Source organism: Mesoplodon densirostris, chromosome 9, assembly GCF_025265405.1.
Source record: "Mesoplodon densirostris isolate mMesDen1 chromosome 9, mMesDen1 primary haplotype, whole genome shotgun sequence".
In the NCBI taxonomy this organism is placed as follows: domain Eukaryota; kingdom Metazoa; phylum Chordata; class Mammalia; order Artiodactyla; family Ziphiidae; genus Mesoplodon; species Mesoplodon densirostris.
The window spans coordinates 103,056,703-103,083,449 of NC_082669.1; the positions used below are offsets into that span (position 1 = coordinate 103,056,703).

Below are 26,747 nucleotides of genomic sequence, written 5' to 3' on the forward strand. Positions count from 1 at the left end.
TATTTCAATAACACTGCTTAAAAAATGTCATTTCCTTCCAGCTTAGTTTTCTAGTACTGGAATCAACTTTTGCCTTCTAGAAGAGCGTATTGGTCTGATTTCTTTTGCTTAAAAGGTTCAGTCATGGCCATGATCCTTTATAGATACAGAGTGCACAGTTCAAGCACAGCCCTTTGCGAGACCTTTTCTGGGATACAAATATGGAAGTGACATCATTAGACCTTTGTCCCAGAGCTCCCTCTGACCTACTGCATACAACCGGAAGTGGTATTTTGCAATAACACTTTACACTTTTTTTTTTTAAGGACTGCAACAGCTTGTGATCCTTTAAATATCATAGGTGATTACAATTTTTTTTTAATTTTTAAAGGGTAAAATAATGACTCAAACAAATAAAAAATGAACACATCAAAGATTTCAATTAAGTCATTAATTAATGAGAAAACTATTATGATGTAAAAAACTGGTCCAAAGGAGACTACAAAGGACAGACCTATTTAGACAACAAGGAATGCTGAAATGGATTTGCTAATAGATAGAAAATTGGCCATTTATATAGGGTGATAATCCATGGAGTTTTCACAGAGCAAAAGTTCACTGACTTATATGAACAGGAATCATATACAGTATGATCTGCCCTTTATCAGTTAACTTCTAATTCCACAACATTGCAAAATAATCAAAGACGATGAAAAGCTAGGTATCCTATAGAATCATATAACCTTTCAAGGGCCTCTAGACCAGGCCAAACAATCCACTGAAAGATACACAGGTATCTTTTTGCCCATTTCAAAGGCTTTTGCAATTTTTCACAACAGGTTTAAGAGTGGTATGTCTATGCATATAGTTTGATTTGTAAATTTCTATTCTATTTGATCTACCATATTTAATCAGTTTTAACATATATTTTCCCCACATCTCTGCAATTATAATTAGTAGCATTTTTTTTTATTTTATTTTATTTTTTTTTTTTTGCGGTATGCGGGCCTCTCACTGTTGTGGCCTCCCCCGTTGCGGAGCACAGGCTCCGGACGCGCAGGCTCCGGACGCGCAGGCTCAGCGGCCATGGCTCACGGGCCCAGCCGCTCCGCGGCATATGGGATCCTCCCAGACCGGGGCACGAACCCGTATCCCCTGCATCGGCAGGCGGACTCTCAACCACTTGCGCCACCAGGGAGGCCCATAGTAGCATTTTTTTCTCAGTGTACATAAAATAATAATAATGCATCTTACAACTGATGAAATCTTGGCTATGATGAAATACAGTCATTTTACCAAAATGTAAACTTGAGAAAGTGGTCTTGGGGAGCGAAACTTTAGCTAACATCTTCCTTGGGGTCAAAAAAATAATAATAATTTTTTAAAAGCCATCCTTATTATCATCAACTTTGATTCTTGAAGCATGTGTTTTGTGTAAAAATTGTAACAAACTCTTCAACTCAAAGTGGGTCACCGATTATCAAAAGAATGAAGAAACAAAAGATATTGTCCTTGAATCAAAGAGGAAATGTTGACATCACAGTTTCAGAATGTTTTTTTTTTCAAGCACTGGACTAGAAAAGCAATAATTAAAATAATAATAGCGACATTTAGAAACATGAAACATCTCACACATTAGTGGCATGAGCTCACAAAGGCTATACCTTAAGTGTGTATAGCTATTGTTGAACCATGACAACTGACTAGAATCACCTTGTGAGGCATAATGGAGTGAGAATTAAGAGTTTCTCACTGAAACTGCATTAATAGCAACTGTAGTTGTTGTTGTTGTTGTTGTTTTTTAATAGATGCTTGAACTGTTCCCTTGTTAGGCTGGCACTTAAAAATCCTCACAGTGGTGGATGGACCTAGAGACTGTCATACAGAGTGAAGTAAGTCAGAAAGAGAAAAACAAATACCATATGCTAACACATATACATGGAATCTAAGAAAAAAAAAAAAGGTTCAGAAGAACCTAGGGGCAGGACAGGAATAAAGACACAGACGTAGAGAATGGACTTGAGGACACGGGGAGGGGGAAGGGTAAGCTGTGACAAAGTGAGAGAGTGGCATGGGCATATATACACTACCAAACTTAAAATAGCTAGTGGGAAGCAGCTGCATAGCACAGGGAGATCAGCTCGGTGCTTTGTGACCACCTAGAGGGGTGGGATAGGGAGGGTGGGAGGGAGACGCAAGAGGGAGGGGATATGGGGACATATGTATATGTATAGCTGATTCACTTTGTTATACAGCAGAAACTAACACACCATTGTAAAGCAATTATACTGCAATAAAGATGTATAAATAAATAAACAAACAGATAGATAGATAGATAGATAGATAGAAAAAAAAAACTCACAGAGAACTCCTGCAGAAAACCTTGATACCTGTACACACTTATTACAAAGCATTCCCACAGAGATGAAAAATCTTTTCAAACTGTTTCTCAGAATTTTTTTTCTTTCAAAATTCTTTCACTTGGGCTAGATTTGAGTCTCTTTCAGTCAATGCTACAAAATTATTTCACTCTGTCATTTATATCTATACTTCTTTGAAAAAACACAAAAAAAGGAACAATGAAGAACAATGAATGCATAATTTCAAACTCAATGTGAGTGTCATAAAGCAGAGGCCTGGGCAAATGGAGCGCAACACCATTTAATATTTTTCTTAGGCAAAAGTGTAGAGAAGTTAAAAGTTCTGTCCCTCAGGATTTTTATTTTTCTTCCAAATTACTTTTAATTTCCTACCATTATTGTCCTCTTTCCTATCTCCTTTGCTTTCTTTCCCCTGTCTACAGTTAACTCCCTCTTGTATTTTTCTCTTTATCCCAAATTCATTTTAGTGATTTTTTAAAAACATCAACTTATTTTATATGGAAGGTCTTTCATTTACTAGTTAGAAACAGGAAAAATAGCATTGAAGAGCTGAATTCAAATTTTGAGTGTATCAATCCCTTAATGATATGAATTTGGGCAAATCACTAACTAGGGCTTTGAACTACCACGCCCTTATCTGAAAAACGGGGATATCTGAAAAACTTTCAGAATCAATGAACACCAATTATTAGGGCTAAGGAAAACCAACTAGAACAAGAGAGAAGTTACACTTAAACATACTGTAGTAAATCTGTAGAACATCAAAGAAAAACATAAGGTCTAAAGAGTAGATAGAGTTAAAGACAGATTATAAACAAATAAGAATTAGTCTGGGGCTTCCCTGGTGGCGCAGTGGTTGAGAGTCCACCTGCCAATGCAGGGGACACGGGTCCGTGCCCCAGTCCGGGAAGATCCCACATGCCACGGAGCGGCTGGGCCCATGAGCCATGGCTGCTGAGCCTGCGTGTCCGGAGCCTGTGCTCCGCAATGGGAGAGGCCAGAACAGTGAGAGGCCCGCGTACCGCAAAAAAAAAAAAAGTCTGATTGTGGATTCATCGACAGCAACAACAGAAATCCAGAAGAGTACTGGCTGGAAGAAAGTTAAAATAAGTTTTTATTATATATGTGGCTAAACTGCTCATCAAGATGGCAGACAAAGAAAAGGCATTTGTTTGATAGAAGAGTAGACTCCTACTCATTCTTTCTTTCCTCACTGACAGGACCTCGGTTTTATTTGGGGTGACTATGTCCTCAGATTAAAAAATGTCATGTCCCAGACTCCTTTGCTGCTAGGTGGTATTTGATAGTTCTAGCCACTGAGGCAACAGATTGGATGCAGGAAGGATTTCTGGAAATGCTGGGAATCCCTGATGCCTTGTTTTCCTGCAATACATGCTGTCCTACTTTCTCTCTTCCGTGTTTTCCCACCTGATGCTGAACGGGGAACACAGTGGCTGGAGTTGCAACGGAGACATCTTATGTTTTGAGGCAAAGGCTGAGGAAACCATAGAAACCTTGCCCTGTAACTACTTAACTCTATACTTTGTCACATGAAGGGGGAAAGGGGGGCAGTTTTTAAAGCTGCTATTTCAGTTACTCCTAACTGAACACAATCCTACTTGTTACAGATGAAGAAGAAAGAAAACTTGATTACTAACAACACTGTGGCTCTATAGAAAACCCAAGTCCCTTTTTTAGAAACAACGGAAGTATTCAGCAATATATTAATACAATATACTAAAGTCAATTGTATGTGTATATAGCACCAATGAACTCAGAAAATATCATTTTTATTTATTTTTTGGCCACACCACGCAGAATGTTATTAGTTCCCCGACCAGGGATTGAACCCACGTCCCCTGCATTGGAAGCACAAAGTCTTAACCACTGGACCACCATGGAAGTCCTGTAATTTTTAAAGGTGTAGTTCCAACAGCAGTGTAAAATACAAGGTTTCTACAGACAAATCTTATATAAGTACAGAATCTTTTAGACAAAAGTTTTTAATTATCAAAAGCAATTAAAAAGTTCTAATTACACGGAGAGATACGTTATGTTTATGGATGGGAAGACTCAGTTTCATGCAGGAATTCTCTTCCCCAATTGTTCTGGTCTCCCCAAAATAATCTGTAAATTAAGTATAATCCCAATAAAAATTACGATGGAATTGTGTGTGTGACACTTGTCACGCTAATGCTAAAGCTTACAAAGAAGAGAAAAAAGCTAGGAATAGCCACGAAAATTTCGAAGAACAAGGTTGGTAGACTCAAAACATTTCAATATTTATTATAAAGCTATGTTAATTAAGGCAGTGTGGTATCAGTACAGGAAGAAGAATGTAAGTCAAAGGAAGAGACTAGAGATCAAAGAAACATACCCATGAATATGAAAACTTATGGTATATCACAAATCACTGGAAAAAGGATGATAAATGATGCTAGGGCAGTTGGTTATCAGTAAGGAAAAAAATTAGAGCCCTAACTCATATCATACACAAAAATCAATTTCAGGTGAAAGGAGAAACCTAAGAAAAGTCCCCCTCAAAACTAAACTGTGAGAACATCTTTACAACCACAGGGAATAAAAACATGATTTATGACACAGAAATTACAAATCTGAAAGAAAAAGACTGATAAATTTGAGTACCTTTAACTTAATAACCTCTCTGTGTACAAAAATGGCATAAACAAATGGCAAAGGCAATGTATAGCCAGGAGGAAGGTCATTAGGGTCTGAAGAGCTTCTAAGAATTAGCAAGAAAGAAACAAATAGTCCAAGGGCTAAAAGGGTAGAAGAAAGTAGCAATTCACAGAAGAGGAAACCCACATGGCTAATAACTACAAAAAGATGCGTTCACTCACCAGCAATCAGAGACCACAATGAAATATCATTGGCACTCAGCAGACTGGCAAAAATGATTAAATCGGACAATACCAAGAACAGGGTAAGGACGTGAAGCATGGGAACTCCTGTGTACTCCTGAGCCAAGTGTACACTGGCATTTCCACTCTCAGAGCTATACGACAGGTCTAGTAAAGATGAGGATGCCACTGCCTATGATGCAGCTGTTTTAGTCCCATGTGTACATGGCCTAGAGAAACTCTAGTGCCAGACACACCCCACAGACTGTTCACAGTATATTGCTATGAATTGAAGTATTATAACAGCGGTAGTTCCGACAAAATTAGTAAAGATACACTTCTGGAGGGTGGTACCCCCACAGGCACTTGTGTTAAACACAGACCATGATGGGAGATACCACAAATTGAAACAGGTGAATCAGACTACTTTCTGATTCATATCCGAAAGTGGCATCATATTTAAGTGTGGGTACAGACAGGGAGAATGCCAGCCTCCAGACCACCTGAGGAAGATTTTGATGCATTTCCTTATGAGGGCTTGCTTATTCTCCTTGACCCAGGATGTGAGCAACTCCTGACTAAGTTTCTGTATCTCCTTTCTCCTCCTCTGGGTCCAGCCCTGTCCTGCCACTTTGTAGGGGTGACGGACAAACTGACATCGAGCTCTGCTTTCACAATGACACTGAGTAAAGCAGGACGCTCTCTGTGAAAAAGATCTATCCACGTCTCTCCAAGCCAACATGGTGTCATTTCAGTTATTTTTATGGCTTTTTAATGAGGCAATATTACCTATCAGAAGACCCCATTCATTAGCACTTTTACCACATACCACTGATGAAACACTTGCGTCTCAACTCTGTTGCTTTTCATACCCTGTGAAGTTCCTATTTCTTATTTTCACAGAGTTGTAGAGAAAAAAGTATCTATTTCAAAAGTTGAAGCCATCTGTAAATATATAGGTAAGTAATAGTGTAGAGCATTTCGGCAGGACTGAAACATTATCACAGACAAGAAGATTAAAAGCTCTGTCATGGGGCTTCCCTGGTGGCGCAGTGGTTGAGAGTCCGCCTGCCGATGCAGGGGACATGGGTTCGTGCCCCTTCCACATGCCGCAGAGCAGTTAGGCCCGTGAGCCACGGCCGCTGAGCCTGCGCGACCTGAGCCTGTGCTCCGCAACGGGAGAGGCCACAACAGTGAGAGGCCCGCGTAACGAAAAAAAAAAAAAAAAAAAAGCTCCACATCATGCCCAAGGCCCCTTCCTGGACTAAATTTTATTATTCAGATACTGTATGATATCACTTATATGTGGAGTTAAAAAATACAACCAACTAGTCAATATAACAAAAAAGAAGCAGACTTGCAGATATAGAGAGCAAACTAGTGGTTACGGGTGGAGGGTGGGCAATACAGGGGGAGGGGAGTGGGAGGTGCAAACTACTGGGTGTACAATAGGCATGCACTGCACAACACCGGGAATATAGCTAACGTTTTGTAATAACTGTAAATGGAGCATAACCTTTAAAGATTGTATAAAACATTTTTGTAAGTTTAAATTAGGGGAAAAAAAGAATTAGGATGTGCATTTTGGTGTGGAACACAGGGGCTCTGAGGATGTTCTAAAGAGCACAGAAGAATCTCTTGTATCCTCCAACTCTTGCCTGTTCCTGTAAGATAATGGAAGCTATACGGTCAACTCTCCTGTTCACTTTGCACAGTGCCCAGCGTGTCTTGGCGTCGGCCCTGGAAAGTGAGGTCACTACCAGATCCAGGAGGAAGCTCACCACTGTCTAGCCTGGATCCTTGGAGAGAATGGGAGCTCCAGACAGTAAAACAATTGTTTTAGGCTGGAAATGTTTTCAAATAAACCTTCTGATGGGAGCTCATGTCAGTTTCAGCTAACCGCTTCAAAGCCTGTCACACAGATTTCTTAGCACTGGAGGAGATCTGTTCTCACCGTCCTTTCAAATTCTGATGACCTTGCCAGACATTTGCTTCAAAATATCTCTAGTTTTTTCCCTAATTGTTTCAGCAACGGCTCATAGAAAGGCCTTTTAAAATATCTTTTAATCTTCAATGTATTTATTTCTTGAAATATTTATTTCCTTGTAGGAACCTCAAAGTTCTACATGTTATAAAAGAATGACATGGTTCCGTATTTTACTTTTTATAACCTTAGAGGTATTGGTCAATCATGAAATAATCCCTTTGACATTCAGTCAAAGCCCTTTGATTAAATTACTGTTATTCTTAGAGACTAGGGATGATTCGTTTCATAATGCCTGATGGTTTCTTTTGAAATTTATTTCATGAACGGTTCCACCTCATTTTTTTGTTCTTTTCAAACCAGACAGTTTTAGTACAACTAGTACCGAGGTACAGTACTGAATACAGTTCATAAGTACTGAAGAACATTTTAAAATTTAGTAAGGACAGTTAATCTTATAAAATCTCAGGTGTCTGATTATAAAAATAACTCTATTTTAGTAAGAATAGCTACTTCTCTGGAAAAGTAAAGTAGGTTTCAGGCGTACAGAATCGCGAAGAAGGCTGGGTAAAGAGTGCTTAGACACGACACCAGAAGTATGATCCATAAAAGAAAAAATGAGACTTCATCAAATTTAAATTAGATTAACTTAATGCACTTAGTTAATTAAATTTCAGAAAATAAAAAGATATGCCAAAGACTCTGAGAAAATATTTTCAAATCATCTATCTGATAAAGGACTTTTATCCAGAATACATAAGGGAATCTTACATCTCAACATAAAAAAAAAGATAACCCAATTAAAATATATGCAAAAGATCTAAATAGACATTATCCAAAGAAAATATACGAATGGCCCATAAGCACATGAAAATACGTTCAACATCATTAGTCATCAGGAAAAAGCAGATAAAAACCACAATGAGATAACACTTCATACTCACTAGGATGGGAATAATAACAACAACAAGTGTTGGTGAGGATATGGAGAAACTGGAACCTTCATACATCACTGGTAGGAAGATAAAATTGGTACAGCTGCTTTGGAAAATAGTCTGGCAGTTCCTTGAAAGGTTAAACATAGAGTTCCCATATGACCTAGCAATTCCACTTCTAATTATTTATCAAGAGAAATTTTTTTAAAAAAGAAAGAAAGAAAACCTCCCTTTGTGCAAGGGTTTTACTTACTGACGTTCCACTTTAGGCCTGTTGTCGTAACCCGATGGCATGGCTGTCCAACAGGAATAAGGCCACACCAATCACCTTCCATTCCGGTATCTACATGCAATGTGTGCTTTCCCTGCGGTAGAGAAGGAAAGTTTGTTAAGACGGGGAAGGGAAAGGAAGGCCCATTAATGCTCACTGAAGACCTGGTCATACGCACCAGGTACCATCCTAGGAACTTCACGTGGTTTATCACACTTAATCCTAACAACATACTTATGAGGTACATACTGAATTATCCTAGGAACTTTCACCTGACTTAATCATCCTAGCAACAGTTTTACAAGGTAGTTTATTGTTAATTATTACCTTTATATATCAGAAAATTGAAGTTTGCAGAGATTAAATGTGTCCAGGACCACACAGGTAACAAGGGGTAGAATCAGAATTCTTACCTATATCTGCCACTTCCAAGATTCCATGTGCTAAAGATATAGCACTAAGTGATACAGACTTCTAGGGTCTTAATCAAACACTTGCTTGAGTGTAAATACAACATTGCTTCCTCAGTAAAATCTCTGCTTTTTATCTGAGAACTGCGCTTCTAACCTTGAGAATTCAGTGTAAACCCTACTAATGGTTAGCCTCTTTCCTATACCCACAGCTGCTCTAGGAGATGCTCAGTGGGGCATACCTCTACCAGGAAATAGAGTATCTGCCCTGAGAAATGAGTATGCTTCTTCTATTCTGATTATGAAAACTGATATAAACTACCATGTTTTCAAATTTTCAGTTTACAAGAAGGTTAAAGTTAAATGTAATGCTCAATCAAGGCCACAGGCTTTGCTTTTAAATAAAATACTTGGAAATGCCTCTCCTACAAAGTAATGCTTTTCCATTCCTACCCTATTCATTATCCTCAGGGTATACAGTCTTTGTAGAAAGGTACCTCAAGTTCTTATGGGAAAATGTCAAGACATGCATGCATTCAATAATAGAGTAAAAAAGGTATTTTTCATAATTAAAATAACTCTGAAGGAATAAGCTCCAAAAGATATTCTTCATTTTAATAAAATATTGCTTTAAAGTATATTTAATATATGACATATTACCAAACTAAGGTATCTAGGTCTCCTTGTACAGTCATTTTACTTTTACTGCAACTATGCCTTTTGTGCTGTATATTGTAAGTTTCTGAGAACTTACTCTACTGTATGCAGGTCTCAACATGCAAGCAGGATTTGTCTTTTGTCAAAAGATTGCTTTTATTAGGAAAACAATTCTCTAGATTATTATACATATGAATCCTTGTGTTTAACACAAGTTCATTCAGACATTTACTGCCTGTACAATTCATATACCTATATTTCCATTTGAACATTCAATCAGAGGGCACGAATTCAATTAGAAGGGCTTAAATACATTCAAACACAAAGAAGATTTTTAAAGAAAACTTAAAATACATTTGAACTTGGTGTCCATCATGGGAAGAAAGGTAGACAACACTTGTAGATATACACCAAGCAATGGATTAGATGCACACAGAGGAATGTGGATGGATAGAAAACACAGTGTCTTGTGAAAACATAACACATAGTAGGAAACAGAATCATGATAAATGACAGAACCTATCTATGTAGATTAAAATAAATGCAAACACAATAAGGCACTTTTTCTACTAACAAAATTAAAAATATATATTCATATATACACACACACTAACATGTTTGCGTAATGGGAAATGATATAGGGACAAAAGGGAAGCAATGGATCAATCAACCAATGAGGATTCTTGCCTGGACCAGAGATGATAATGTGCTATGAACTAACGAGTACTACTGACCCAACACTGAAATCTCATAAAAATAAAATAACAAATACATACTTTAGATATGAAGTGATACAAGATTTAGAAATTCTTAGACTCTTCTGAAGGAAAAAAATAGAGAAAATATTCTAATAATTCAGTAATTATTAGTAATTACTAATTACTAAAAACAGTAATTCAAGAAAGAGGAATAATTGGGGGACAGCCATGGGGAAAACTCAGGAGCGAAATAAAAACTTAACTCATTCTTGGATAATGATCTTTGGTGTTTTTCTTTTAGTGTAACTTAGAGCAAAGGCATATAAACCATATTATAATTACAGAAAATTTCTACATATTTCAGTGTAAAAGTAACGCTATAATTGTCAGAAGGCACAAGTAAGGAAAAGAGTAGAAGAAAGTGCAGTGGTCTTTATTTTCTCATCATTTTACATCATATGGGAATCAGGAAATAGAGCTGAAAGTTGCAGATATTTTTAAAGGGGGGTTTTAAAATTGCCCCTGTCCTGAGTTATTGGTTATGTGGGTAACACACCTAAGCGCCAGCAGCGGGCCTGAGGAATGCGATCTGAAATAGCTCTGTTCTTCATCCTGCCCTATTACTCATTCATGAACCTCCAAGCCAGGGTCACAGACAAGTTATTCACCCAACTGTATACATGAAACCTGTGACCACTGCATGGAAGGCAGCACACAGGGAAGGAGCAAAGATGACAGATCAGAGATCCGATCCGGTGTGGGGAGTGGAGGGCAGCGTGCAAGCAAGGGGCGCCCTGAGGAATGATGCTTGTGTGGGAACTGAAGGATGAACAACAGCCAACTCACGACGGGAGGGCAAAGAGGCTCGCGGGCCGAGGGCCCACCGCAAAAGCCACGAGGGGGATCACTGGAGGCATCGGAGTGGGGTGGGGAATGGGTGGAACACAGGAGGTTTTTAGGGCAGTAGAGCTATTCTGTGTGACACCGTGATGGTGAACACGTGACATGATGCATCTGTCAAAACCACAGACGTACCACACCAGGAGTGAACTCTAACGTAAATTAGGGACTTTCCTTAATAATGTATCAATATTGGTTCACCGTTTGTAATAAAGGTACCACACTAATGCAAGATAATAGGGGAAACGGCCAGCAGGAGAGGGGGTATATCGGAACCCTCCAGCTCATCTGCTAAATTTTCTGTAAAACTGCTCTAAGCATAAAGAGTATTGTTATTTTTTAAAAGTCTCTCAATGACCTTTCACTTTCTCATCCCTTCAGTGGGACTAACAGCAAGGTGCTGGTGGGTTTAAAACCTAGGCCAGCAGATGAGGGGTACCACACATGGAGAAACGTGCAGCCATTTCTCAGCAGCCTTTACAACCTTGTTCTGCTTTTCTTCCCCTAAAAAAAAGGGTTTTTTTTTTTTTTTTAAGATATGAGCCACCTTTATTTCTTTCTTTAGAATCTTTTCCCTAAGGTGATTTACATTGATAGCTTGCCACATGAATTTTGAGTTTTATTTCTCCCTACTACCTTCCATTATAGAAATAATTCTCTCTGAAGATACAGATGCTAAATACAATACAAATTATCATCCAGAGATGCCAAACGTAACAGACTTTAACAACTTTGGAAAGCAGCAACAAAGCCTCTTTTCTCATCAAAGGAGCTCATGAGAGAGGGTATTGCAGGAATTCTGATTTCCTTAGAACCGCTTTGGCTTCAGCAGTGAAGGGATAGGAATGATGGTGACTTTTCACAATGGCGGATCCCAGACTGATGAGGGCTGTACCGCCAGGGTCCCCATCAGAAAGGACAGTATATCAGAGGAGTTGCAGGTGACCCGTAGTCTCCTGGGCTCTGGGTGGCAAAGGACACGGGACCAAGAAGGGCAGGGATGCACTCCTGGACCAGATGGCTCTACCTCTGTCTCTGGTAATGGTGTTCTCTGACAATGAGCCCTGTGACTTCTTCATTTCTTATCAAAGGGGACTCATGTGTCCTCGGGTTGTCTTATTTTCAATCTGTTCCAGTTAATTCCTATCTTCTAATTGAAGACCTTCCTCCCTCTGTTTGTGGCCTGCTTAATGGTTTGGTAGTGGTCAGTTGAACACATTACCATGTTTGGTGCTCTGGCTAACTGCAGTAAAGAATGATAAAGGAAATAAGGAATGATTTCTCAACTCGTGAGTATTAACTCCCTGGGAAGATTCTTCAACTTGTATCATATAATGCAAAGGCAACAGCACAAACGCATGTTAAGCTTTATTATCCCGGGGTGGGAGGGTGCTGTTAAAAACCCCACTGGTTTAAATGACACAATGGTAAGCTCTCTCTTCTAGCCTTGCTATGTATTCATTGCCTTCCTCATTATTTTAAGATTCAACAGACATTGAAAATTTCAATCTGGGACCTAAAAAGTCCCAGATAGGTATTTGCCTACAATCAAACAATGAACAGTTTTTCCTCTCATTCCAAAAAGGTGTTTAGCCACAAGTGAATGGTCTTTGTGTTTATAAATATACAAAATTTAGCTTTGTATGGTTAACAGCAATACTATGCTTTCCTCCTGTATCAAGTCTGTGTGACATGTTTACAGTGGACAACAAAAGGAATTTTTGTTCATCCCTCAGATTTCTCAATTCATAGTATACGCCAGCCTATATGGGACTTGACACAGGCAGGCATGGAGCCTGACATAAGGAACATCCCTAAAGATTTATGCCATTACTGGAGACCACAGCCACGTGAACTAATCATTGACTTCCATCTACTCTCATGAATCACTGCACAGCTTCCTATTCTGTCACCTGTTCTGAGCTCAGATGACTCTTCGAAGTCAAAGGCAAGTTCTATATGGTAGAGATGGAACAAAAAAAATCACAGACAGTTTGGTTTTCCAATCATGGTTATTTGTAACATAGTAACAACCTCAATAAGGGATGAAATTGTAATTCGGTGGAAGGCAACAAAGATGGTGCTTGGCACCTATGCTGGAAGTCATACTTATGAGCATGTAAAGGACAGGCAGCGTCACAGTCACTGTCCCTACGCTGTAATGCCAAAAGCTAGAGCAAAACATACACGAGTGGACACCTAATGAAGGGCTAAGAAATCGCTGTCCCTTTGATTGTATTTTACCTCCTCTTTGAAAATGACAAGGACATGACCGAGAGAAATGATAAAGCTCACCCTAGATTTTGCTTGTGCAAAAATTCCAAGCATTGAGGCACCTGAACCGTTTATGTCTCTAAATCTTTAAATCCGATAACGAGGCTAAGTTTTAGGCTAAGTTATCTTAGTGTGGTGCTCACAAAATACAGAGAAATTTAACAAGATCATTCACAAAGCAACTGAACACAGGAAGACCACAAATGTCCTTTCTGCTTAGTGCAGAAGATTCAAGGAGCAGATACCGATACTAGTTTATAAAGCGGATAACCATTCATCAAATTGCTGTTAATGCTGCACTTACACCCCATGGCTAATTGCAGCTAAAATTTCTGGCACACGGTTAGACCCAGTATGAATGGAATACTGCTGTACACTGATTAAATACAAGGTTAATCTCTGCTACCTAATCTTTTGTTAGTTTGTCCAGGTACTTTAAAAAGTCATCAGCTAACACCACGGGAATTTAAATAGCCCCCTGGAATGAACAGTGAAAGAAGTCACGGAAGGATCTACCTTATATTTACTAGAAGAGGTGACCTCTCCCACACAAAGATAGACTTTTGTGCTGGTACATTTCATACTGCGACTATCCACAGGACTGAAAGTAGTAACAAGAGAAATGGTCTTTTCAGTGAATTTATAATTGCAAAATCTCAGAGCTAGAGGACTCGTATATTGACTTATTCTGCTCCACAAACGTAGAATTCAAAACTCAAGCGTGTTGGTTTAATATATATTTCTTTATCATTGATTGATTGATTGCATTTCCTTCTGAAAAAGCATTAATTCCTTATCTATAGAGAGCTTTTAGAGTTTCCAATCATGTCAGAACCACATTTTCCAAAGTATATCCCACAGAACGCTAGTCGTGGGGTCTGGTTAAGATTAGAACAATAGCTTCTTGGATTCCCCTCTTGGAAGTCACAACACACACCAGCATCCTAGGTGTTCTAGGTAGTCTTTTTTTTTTTTAATTTACTTATTTATTTTGGGTTGCACTGGGTCTTCGTTGCTGCGTGCAGGCTTTCTCTAGTTGCATCGAGCGGGGGCTATTCTTTGTTGCGATGTGCAGTCTTCTCATTGCGGTGGCTTCTCTTGTTGCAGAACACGGGCTCTAGACACACAGGCTCAGTAGTTGTGGCTTGCGGACTCTAGAGTGCCAGCTCAGTAGTTGTGGTGCATGGTCTTAGTTGCTCCGCAGCATGTGGGATCTTCCCGGACCAGGGAATTGAACTCACGTCCCCTGCATCGGCAGGCGGATTCTTAACCAGTGCGCCACCAAGGAAGTCCCTCTAGGTAGTCTTGAAGCAAAAAACTCTGTTTACCTGAGCGAGTGTTTCCCAAACTTACTTAACTACAGCTCCTCCTCCTGTCCCTTAAAATAACACTTCACAATTACCTGTGGAATTTGCATTTCATGAAATCCACCTAGGAAAATACTGATTTGGAATAGAGATTCTGCACACAGCACCTGAAACTATGATTTTTGGTTGAATATTTCCACAGCCAGAACATTTCAGTGATATGTTTTGAAATTAATAACCTCCATCTGATTTTTGTTTTGGACATTATTTAGTCACCTGAGGCTGAAATCATGTGTATATTGACCAAAGGTAGGCTTATTTTTCGATTAAAAGGTTAATGACAAAACTGGGTGCAGGTATATCCAAAAGAAAACCTTCTGAATGCCTGTTAAGCTAGTTTATTTAAAAGTCAAAGATATTTAAGAAATACCCACTATTGTTAGAGGCAGTAAAATAGTATGATTGGCTAACTTCCTCCTTAACTCCCAACACTAAACTCTTTCAAATTAAAACAGATGTCATCGATGTTTATCCTTTCTACCCTAGCACCTCGGTACTGATGATTTTCTTACAATGTATCCTATCCTATCTCTAAGCCTTCCTTTTATTCCAGTCAGAGAGAATCATCTGGTGAGTGCCCTCACACTAAATTGTCAGAAACCTACTCTTTGCTCCTCCAAAACACATGGACATTTTAAAGGATGCCTTCTAAAGACAATACTTATCCCAGAAGCAAGCATTTCTAACAGTGGAGATGGGACAGGTTACACGAGAAAGATAGATTTTGAGTCAAAGAGTGATCACAGAGTTTTCAAATAACTTCAGATAAATGTTACTCTACTTAATGTATGGTGTGATCAGGAGGCCCACAGTCCCTGTCTATTCTTAGGCTATTTCTCCATCCTTAACCAAGAGCAGCTTCAAAGCAAAGGTCAAACTCTACCTTCTTTTCAAAGCCCCCTATGTTATTCCAGTTAACATAGATCACACTTGCTTCTAACAGCTACAGTCTTTATTTACACCACAAAATAGAGCATTCTGTTACTGTCCTGTACCTCTCAAATGGGTGCATGTTATATCCTTAAAAAGAATAAAATTTCTTTGAAGGCAAAACCCTAGCCTTTCACTTCTGTTGGATTTATAGCACAGGGGGAAGAACATACTAAGTGTCTAATAAATATCTGATTGATGGTTTAGAACAAAAGGAAAAAGTATCAATAAAAAGGTGTCAATATGCCTGGAAAAATCTTTGTCAAAATTAAAGTAGATGAGAGAGGGCCCCATTGAACTGAAAGGTCTCCATATAGGCACCAAGACAGAATTCTCTGTGTGGATGTCTGCTTAATTGGACACTAGGATAAACCACACACAACCAACAGTTATGAATACCCCGTCAACAGTATTCAAAATATACTTCAAGGTGTACACAGAGGACACATTTTATGTTTGTACGTAAAGTGGGCAGGACAGTACGACCTCACTGGGCTAAATGAGAACATGTATAAGGTGCCACGAACAGGGCTTCAAACATTCCTATTATAAATGTTGACTGACTTACCCCTCTCCCTCTATCAAGTCCTCCAAGTTTAACTTGAACACATGTTTTCTTTCCACTCTTCTCTGCTCTTTATTTTTTAAAAGCCTAGTCACTTTGGCCCAGTAATTTTTTTTTTTTGCGGTACGCGGGCCTCTCACCATTGTGGCCTCTCCCATTGTGGAGCACAGGCTCTGGACACGCAGGCTCAGCGTCCATGGCTCATGGGCCCAGCCGCTCCGCGGCATGTGGGATCTTCCCAGACTGGGGCACAAACCTGTGTCCCCTGCATTGGCAGGTGGACTCTCAACCACTGCGCCACCAGGGAAGCCCCGGACCAGTAATTTTTAAAGAGAAAAAAAAGTGATTAGACCTCATAAGACTAATATGAAATATAGCAGGAAGGGAGAAAGAGAAAAAAAATGTATGTAAACATTTTTATTTTTAACCTTCATAAGACGTTAAGATATTTTAAAGAGAAGAATCATACCTCCATTTGCTATACAGAAGCTCTGGTTTTCAGTAAACTACTTTTTAAAAATGTTCCCCTATTCTGAAATAATCCTTCTTTATAGGAGCACACCTCCCCAACTTCGTTCACCAATTTTAGAAAACTCCAAAGAACTCCTTCTAAGGTCTCATATCTGCTCACCATATCCAAAATGTAATGCTTCAAGTTAATTTCTGGAATTCTCAATTTGAACTGAGCCTCGTACTAAGGTAACCCAAGATTCTCTTTCTTCAATGCAAGCAAATAATTGAAATAAAATTCAGTTCAGACTCTAAAGCCACAGAACTTGTTTCTCAAATTTTCTCATAGTTGGTAAAGAGTTAATGGGAACGCCGGCACTGCAAGATGTATTTCAACTGTCCTCCTTGTCTCCTTAGCTACTTCAACTCTCCTTCTTTAAAAGAGCTTTATGCAGAGTCTCCTACGGCAGACAGCCAGCTTCCCACAATTACTCCAAGTATTGTACATTCGCCTCCACTGGACCCCTCCCTTTTGTCAGATTCATCACCCCTCCCCGCCCCCATACTTCTTTCTGCTACAGCAGAGGCTGCAAGTCATTAAGACTGGTAGGGGAGTGAAGGGTAATTGTGAGGTGGTCTGACAGTGGATAGACGTACTGGGTGATCCCATTCATTATCCTATTCAAATACACTCCAGGCAGCATGTCTGCTTGCTGAGATGCAGTATGGCTGATATTCAGCATGTTTAACTGAGCTATGTGTCTACTTCGGTTTTGTTTTGTTTTCCACTTATGCTCACAATGCTCATGGGATATTGTTAGTGCTCCTGAAGACGGGGAAAGAAAAAGACAACTCTGCATTCATGTAATTATTTCAAACCCCAGCTCAACTATCAAACTTTGTATTCTGGAAGAAATAATTGAAAAAGTTCCAGTTAAAGAAAGAGAGAAGTAAGGTAACAATTTTTGAATATCTGCTCTGACCTAATATTCTTCTGGGCACCATAATTCTCCTAACAACCTGGAGTGGTAGAGTTACTACTGAAATAGAGACTGTGGACTCAGTATAGTCATTAGTTTGCTCAAGACCACTCAACTAGTAACTAGCAGACGTGGGATCTAAACCCAGGTATGCTGTGATTTTAACACCTACTTCATTTTACTACATCATCATGTTTTTCTAGGCTTCTATCTTCAAAGGCCACTCAGACCATTTCATTCCTTTGCTTTTCTTCCCATTCTTGCTTTTTGTTCCCTATACTCAATCAGCAAATTAAGCTTTTGCATGATCTTGTCCAAAGTTTATCCTAAATAATAAATACTTGTGCAGTAAATGAATTAAGTAAATGAACAACTATGTTCCTTGACCTCATCTGCCTCTCTTCAACATTTCCCATTCTACTTACATGTCCTCATTCATTTAATTGTCCTCTGCTAGTGACTGGCTATAAGGAGGGTGCTGACAAGGATGTGTGTGACACTCATTCCTGTTTTCAAAACACACTTTTTTTTTTTCAAAAATGCACTTATTGGGTCTTCAAGAAGTTCACAAGGAATGGTTAAAGCAAAATCAATGAGTGGGCTAAGATAAAGAAAATTAACACACAAAAGTTTTTTTATTTTTTTTTAAAGATTTGAGTATTTTTAGTCAGGAACAGATACGACAGTTTGGCTTCTCCCCCAGATTCTATAAAATATGAAGTAGAAGCAGTATCACCTCTTTGATGAAAGCACTTCTTCTCCAAAGCCCTCCATGGACACACAGCCCGGGCTACTTGCATACCCTCAAGGAGAGAAACTACAGCTCATTAATTTTTGTATCTATAAAACACTGAACAATCTTGGACACACAGTAGGAATACAACAAATATTTATCAAAAGGGGGGCACTAAGCTTAGCTGTTTTCATATAACTACTTTCAACCTCCAATTCATGTGCCAACTACCACCTTGCTAACTCATTTCTTTGTTCCTCTTTACATTAAGACTCCTAGAAAGGGGTGTCTAAATTCACTGTTCCAATTCTCTTACATTCATTCCAATTAAGCCTTCGCTTAATTAACCTTTTCCAAATCAGCTTTCACCAAGACAACCCATGACCTCCAAACTGCTAAACCCAACGGTCAATTATTAGTCCTCATCTGGCTTGACCTATCAGTAGAATTTGCAATGGGTTATTACCTCCTTGATATACTACCTTTGCTTTGCTTCCAGAACACCACAATCTCTTGGTTTTCCTCTTCACCCACAGTTTCCTTTGCTGGCTCCTCCTCTTCACTCCAAATCCTAAAACTGAACTGCCTCAGGGCTCAGTCCCTTGGGCTCGGCTAGATCCTCCTCTCTAATCGACCTATATTTATGTTCTTTGTGAGCTCAGTCATGTAGATCTTGGCAAATCCAAATCTGTATCTCTAGTCTAGACTTCCCTCTCTAACTCCGGTCCTGAACATACAACTGCCTATTTGTTTTCTGTTTTTTTTTTGTGGTACGCGGGCCTCTCACTGTTGTGGCCTCTCCCGCTGCGGAGCACAGGCTCCGGACGTGCAGGCTCAGCGGCCATGGCTCACGGGCCCAGCCGCTCCGCGGCATGTGGGATCTTCCCGGACCGGGGCACGAACCCGTGTCCCCTGCATTGGCAGGCGGACTCTCAACCACTGCGCCACCAGGGAAGCCCACAACTGCCTATTTGATACATCCTCATCTTTTATCTCAAACCCGCCCCATACACAGCTTTTGAACTGAGTGGATATCTACTACATCCTTCCAGCTACTCAGGTGGAAAGTTTTCTTTCTTTTTTTCATACCCCTGAGGAAATCCCATTTACTCTGTCTTCTAAATATATCCAGATCCCTATCACTTCTCACAATTTCTTTCACTCCTACCTTATCCAAGTCACCACGAAAAGATCTCCCCTTGTCTCACCAGAGTCAACTCAGCTGCCAAAGAGACTGTCATACAGTGAAGTAGGTCAGAAAGAGAAAAACAAATATCGTATATTTACGCATATATGTGGGATCTAGAAAAATGGTACAGATGAACCTGTCTGCAAAAATAGAGATACAGGGGCTTCCCTGGTGGCGCAGTGGTTGAGAGTCCGCCTGCCGATGCAGGGGACACGGGTTCGTGCCCTGGTCTGGGAGGATCCCATATGCCGCGGAGCGGCTGGGCCCGTGAGCCATGGCCGCTGAGCCTGCGCGTCCGGAGCCTGTGCTTCGCAATGGGAGAGGCCACAACAGTGAGAGGCCCGCGTACAGCACAAAAAAAAAAAAAAAAAAAAAATAGAGACACAGACGTAGAGGACAAATGTATGGAAACCAAGGCAGGGAGGCGGTGGGATGAACTGGGAGATTGGGATTGACATACATACACTAACTAATATGTATAAAATAGATAACTAATGAGAACCTGCTGTATAGCACAGGGAACTCTGCTTCACTTCCCTGTACAGTAGAAACTAACACAACATTGTAAAACAACCTAAAATACCCTAATTAAAAAAAAAAAAAAAGGGCTTCCCTGGTAGCACAGTGGTTGAGAGTCCACCTGCCGATGCAGGGGACACGCGTGCCCGGGTCCGGGAGGATGCCACGTGCCGCGGAGCGGCTGGGCCCGTGAGCCATGGCCGCTGGGCCTGCGTGTCCGGAGCCTGTGCTCCACAACGGGAGAGGCCACAGCAGTGAGAGGCCTGCGTACCTCAAAAAAAAAAAAAAAGTTAAGTCAGACCTACCCGTCTCCATACTGGCTGCACCCTCTCAAGAGAAATACTCCGGAGCTTTCTGAAAGCTTTCCATTTCCCTCTTCTGGCCCCTGGGGACTCTGGCTAGGCTTTAGATTCTGTCCATGGAGTGAGTCTGAGAGAAATGCTGTCATTATTAACAAATCCTTGTTCTGAACCAGCCTGGGGTAGTCTGTTCTACGTACAGTGCTGTGGTTAAAGGCACAAGTGCTAAAGAAAGACTTCTGGATTTGAATCTTTTCACCATGTTTGTGTTCTGCTTTCCTCATCTATCAAACCAGAATGAAAGGACTGTTGTGAGCATTAAATGACTGGGTATGTGAGGTACTCAGAGTAGTGCCTGCCACAGAATAAATGCTCTATGAACATTCTGTACTATTATTTTTATCACACAAAAGGACTACAATGGGCCACAAAACAATGCCTTACTTTTTTTTTTTTGTGCAAGTTTTTCTTTATTCTCTGAACTTCAAACTGGCTTATTTTCATGCAATGCATTACTTTTGATTTTAGACAATTTACCTGTCTCTCATTTTTCATGTCAAGAATGTTAGAATAATTTTGTCTTCTGAAAGCAATCTGAAAAGTGCCCCATAATATGCTATGTAGTATGTATTGGCACAATGTTGAAATAAATACACCTTTCAAGTTATACAGATCACAGTCTTGATGGCCACAGTGGTCTTATACTGGTACCTCTTACATATGAAGTTAAGAGTCTTTAACATCAGAAAAGTAAAAGTACTGATTTTGCAGGGGGGGTAGTTTTTGATGTCTTGGGGTAAAATTATGGTAAGACTTCTGAGAGAAATACCATGCCTTGATGCAGCTTAGCTTTCCAGCTCTGTGCTGTAAAGGGGACTGTTATCATGGAGCCACAATTAAGCAACTAGATGTGATGCACTGGGTTTGGAGTAACAACTGATACGACAGCAGTCTGTTTGTCACAAATCAAGTGTGTTGCAGGATGATCATGGTCACATTCACCTCACCACTGAACCACCTGGTCTTTTACCCTCTCATCTTCCTACAAGTATATGTGCTCATGTGAGTCTAATGCTCTTTTACCGTATTTCTCTGTGGTGGCCAGACTCCGAGATGGCACCCAATGAACCTTGCCTCCTGGAATTTAGGTCCCCGCCTATGACTCCCCACACTGATAGGACTAACCTATGTGTACCAGTCAGCCCTTACGGAGAGGAACGGAGCTGCTCCCTGCCCCCCACCAGGGCCGCCGTCACCATTACCACCACCCATGAGCCACCGGGGAACCATATGACGGATGCTGGGACAACTGAACTTCATGACACCCCAAGCTTGAAGCATCCAGAGAAGTCCAAATTCCGGATCTGCAGAGAAATTCTGAGACATAATAAATGCTTATTGTTGTTTTATGACACCAAGTTTTGTGGTGACTTGTTACACAGCCATAGGTGACTAACAATCTCCATCTCTTTCTAGATGCCTTTGTCTGCATTGCTGTATCTTTCTATCCCCACTGCTTTTCTTCCTCATTTCTTGTGCCCTTTCTGCTTCTTTAAGTGTCCCTAAAACAGACAACAGGTGTATATGTTTGTGTGCGCATACATATATATGTACTATCTATCTATCTATATATGTATGTATATATTCATTTTTATTCAAAAGAATACATGGAGCCCTCTTAAAAAGTGGAAGTATGAAAAGGTTTTTCTTTGTTTCTAAAGGAAAACAACCAGCTTTTCTTTGACCCCTTCTCTGTGGGTTATCTGGACCAATTTTTCCCTCATCTCTATTCTTTCCTGAATTGTCAGCTTGGGAAAGGTAAGGGTGAAGTTAGAGGAAAAAGATTCTACGACAATCAATAAATTGCATCTTAATGGAATTAAGATACATAACAAAATCATGAAAACACAGCATCTTATGCTTAACCACGCTACACATATCTAAATTCTGTATGTAATTATATACTGTATGTAGTTATCTTAAAAGACTATATTAAAGCAAGAATGAGCCATATTTCATGATGATTTTGGCATAAGGGGAGGGAAACCATTAAAAATATTGTGCATTAACCACCTCAATTCCTATCCAAAAGTCACTTATTTGAGTTCATGTAAATAAATGATAAAATGTGACCAAATAGTTATTTTTAACTTGGATACTATAAAGTTTCCAAAACTGGATCCTCTAATTCTAGACATATTTCAGGAGCAACAACCAAGACGCTGCTACCTGTGTTCTCTACCTTATATTTCTCCTCTTCTAATTTTTTTTATACAAAAAAAAAATTTGTTTTAGTTCTGCTGGCACCAATTTATGGTATCTTAGAAACTCCACAAGATGGAAAAGAACAGGTACTCACAACAAAGCAGAATTACCAACATATTTATGGTCCTGTCGTTTGACAGGGAAGGTCAAAGCTTCTCAGAATTTATTCATAACCCTGTGCCAGCTTTCAATTCTTTGAAAATTGCTCCTTGATACCCAGCTTCCCTGAAATCGCAGAGAGTGGCAGCCAATCTCTTAAGGCATAAATCAGATTCTAAATAACTGATAGCACTTTTTTTTTCCTGTAGACTCGGACAAGAAAAGTGCTGCATTTTCATTGTAGAACGTGGACACTTAGGAAAAACAGTGCACCAAAATGTGTTTGGGGTTTAATTTCTGAAGTCATCTGTGAGAAAACAGTCTTTGGTAAAAGATGAAAAGTAAAGGTCCTACTCTTCAATGTCACTGTCATTTTTATATCCTCTCCTCTTTCATTCTCTAAATCCAAATTCAATACTATCATGGACTTAGTGACTGTCCATCATGATTAAGCCTGTCATGACTTTGTCGTTCTGTACTTAAAATGTGCAAAATGTGTGATTTTGGCATACTACAATAGAGGCCAATGACACAATGACAAGTGAAGTAAGTGTGTGTGTATATATATATATGTATATATGTATGTGTGTGTGTGTATACACACACACACACACACATGCAATTAGCTACTTAGAAAAATGAGTAAAATTAAAGGGAGATATATAACAACAAAAAAAGGCAGGACAAAATATTTTGAATTTTTTTCTATAAGATGTCAGTAATTTTTTGTTGCAGGGAACCTTAGGAACCAGGCTGTGGGAAGCCTTTATTCTACTAATTAGTAACATTATTTTAAAAATATTTGACATTTAACATCTCAGTCATGGTAGTTGTCCATTTCTTCTAAGATATATTGATATACCTGGTGAAGGGTCCAAAAAACAAAAAACACCATGCCATGTGAAAAATAGTTGAAAACTCAGGATCTTCAATCAGCAGGCATGGTTTTCAATCGAAGAGTTATCTCTTTCTACGTATCCATGAAAATAATTGTTGCTTTTCCATTGTAGTTGTCATGGTAGTTGTCCATTTCTTCTAAGATATATTGATATACCTGGTGAAGGGTCCAAAAAAAAAAAAAACAGAAAAAAAACAAAAAACACCATGCCATGTGAAAAATAGTTGAAAACTCAGGATCTTCAATCAGCAGGCGTGGTTTTCAATCGAAGAGTTATCTCTTTCTACGTATCCATGAAAATAATTGTTGCTTTTCCATTTAGTAGTTTATGTTAATAAAAATTAATATGATCCTATTAAGGGCCATTCAGATGACTGTTCTGTAAGAGAAGACTGGCATTCAATCCCAGTCGCTCTATTTTAGCTTGTACTTAGCATTGTGTTGGCAACAACAGTGCTAAGGGAGTCGGCAACTCACAGCGATTCTACTGTGGTGAGACTCAGCAAGGACTCCGTGGTCTGATTACCTGGAATGACAGCTGTCCTGCCACTTACTGGCCCTGTGACTTTGGACAATTGTATTAATCTCTCTAAACCTCAATTTCCTCATTTGCAAAACTGAGGTAATGATATTATCTGACATCGGAGAGTTGCTGCCAAGGTGAAATTAAGTAGTACACATAAAGGGCTCAACTCAGATCTAAGTGCATGGCACATAGCTTTTAATAAATCTTACCTATTCCATTCTCATGACTTTATCATGGCGAATGAAAAAATGACCGAGGTGGGTTTAACGTGTGAATTTTGCATTTGTGTGAGGAAAGGGGTTCTGCTGTGCATCTTTAATTATTCTCTGATTTTGTTGGAGAAGCTAATGGAGAAAACAAAAGACAGAAGACAGGTGACAACAACCACATAGTGCTTTTCTATGAAACACATTCATCCAACTTCAACACTGTCTACACTACCCCTGTTCAGCTCCAATCCCCGTGCTAAGGCCAGTCTACACAGCAGTCTTATGTCACCTGCCCCATATCTCAAGGCTGCTGTGAAAACACAGACCAAATAAGTGGGTAGACAGCCTAGTGCATGAAAGAAAAGCCCATACAACCCAATCATTACATGTCTTAAAACAATGCCATAGGGCTTCACTGGAGGCACAGTGGTTGAGAGTCCGCCTGCCGATGCAGGGGACACGGGTTCGTGCCCTGATCCGGGAAGATCCCACATGCCGCAGAGCGGCTGGGCCCGTGAGCCATGGCCGCTGAGCCTGCACGTCCGGAGCCTGTGCTCCGCAACGGGAGAGGCCACAACAGTGAGAGGCCTGTGTTACTGGAAAAAAAAAAAAAAGCCATAATTTTACTGCCTTCTTTTACATCATAGCACTGCCATAAATTCCACAATTCACAGTGCTGCTCTGTTTGGACAGATTATCCTAGTAGCAGTCAAAATCTGAACCCTTATCTTCTGACTCTAATTTGAACACTGAATCTGGTATAAGAAGATATTGCAAAAATGTCATTTTATGGCAATTTTTTAATTCCCAATGAATTTTAAATATTACTAACATAAGTAACACTTTTATACCTGCTACTTCTTAGATACCGAAGAATAAATATGTTTTTAAAAACTTCCCAGTCCTTTCTCTCCTAACCTACTTATATACTCAAATAGAATAAATTTTTAATATTCAGGATAATTCTGCTATATGAGAAGCCTGCATGATGTCACAGAAGGCGGTGTAGAGAGAGCACAAAATTAAGGTAAATACAATACTTATGACATCAGAGAAATCTCATTCTGCAGGCCCACTTGAATATGATGATGGTCTCCTCACCTGCCCTTTGTGATTGGATGTGTTAAGAAAGCACAACATGTCTGATACATTGTCTGGTGTTTCTCACTGAATAGGAAACTTTTACATTAGTCCAGTTTTAAAATAAGGGGAGATGTAAAAGCTAACAACACTACAAAGTTAGTAGTGATGGGTGAAAAAGGAGAAAGAACTATGGCAAAACAGAACGTAAAGCTCTGTACATCTGGGTGCTCAGAGTTCTAGCAGTGCCGGAACAAACTGCTAAAATTGATGCATGTCAAGATTTAACATTTCAGGGCTTCCCAGGTGGCACACTGGTTAAGAATCCGCCTGCCTATGCAGGGGACAGGGGCTCGAGCTCTGGTCCGGGAAGATCCCACATGCCGTGGAGCAACTAAGCCTGTGTGCCACAACTACTGAGCCTGTGCTCTAGGGCCCTCGGGCCACAACTACTGAGCACATGTGCCACAACTACTAAAGCCACCGCAATGAAAAGCCCGCTTGCCGAAACTAAAGAAAGCCCGTGCACAGCAACGAAGACCAAACACAGCCATAAATAAATACATAAACAAACAAACATATTATAAATAAAATTTAAAAGAAATAAAAAAAAACGATTTACCATTTCAGGGCTAAAGTCGAGGTTATGGGAAGTCTTCTAAGCACTTAAAACTTAAATGAATATGGAGTGGAGAGTGAGATTTTTTTTTTCCCTCTAAAATGTAAGCCTGATGAATGATGCTTGAAAGTACCACCAGTCATTTTTATGAGTGCCCAGCACAGCAATATAGGAACTTTTTTTCCTGTACTTAAAGAAAGATTTTCTTTGTTTTGTCTTCTTAAGGATGGTCACATCCCTTGTTGGAAGAAATATCACCTCTATAAACATAAATAGCTAAGATACTATCCTTTCTTCCTAAATAATAAAAGCCAACTATGAATTTTTTAAGATATAAAACCATGGATCTGATCCTTCTCAAACTCTTCCAAAATATAGCAGAGGAAGGAACACTCCCAAACTCATTCTATGAGGCCACCATCACCCTGATACCAAAACCAGACAAAGATATCACAAAGAAAGAAAACTACAGGCCAATATTACTGATGAACTTAGATGCAAAAATCCTCAACAAAATACTAGCAAACAGAATCCAACAGCACATTAAAAGGATCATATACCATGATCAAGTGGGGTTTATCCCAGGAATGCAAGGATTCTTCAATATATGCAAATCAATCAATGTGATACACCATATTAACAAATTGAAGGAGAAAAACCATATGATAA

General features: G+C 39.6%; 1 protein-coding gene across 2 annotated transcripts in view; it reads right to left on the minus strand.

Moving 5' to 3' along the window:
- The window catches only part of TPK1 (thiamin pyrophosphokinase 1), a 350,278-nt gene that overhangs the window by 93,380 nt on the left and 230,151 nt on the right, over positions 1–26,747 (minus strand). For both annotated transcript variants that reach the window (XM_060108529.1, XM_060108530.1), the window contains exon 8: positions 8,394–8,505. In XM_060108529.1, coding sequence (XP_059964512.1) covers positions 8,394–8,505 — 112 coding nt within the window. The remainder of the gene's footprint in view (positions 1–8,393; positions 8,506–26,747) is intronic.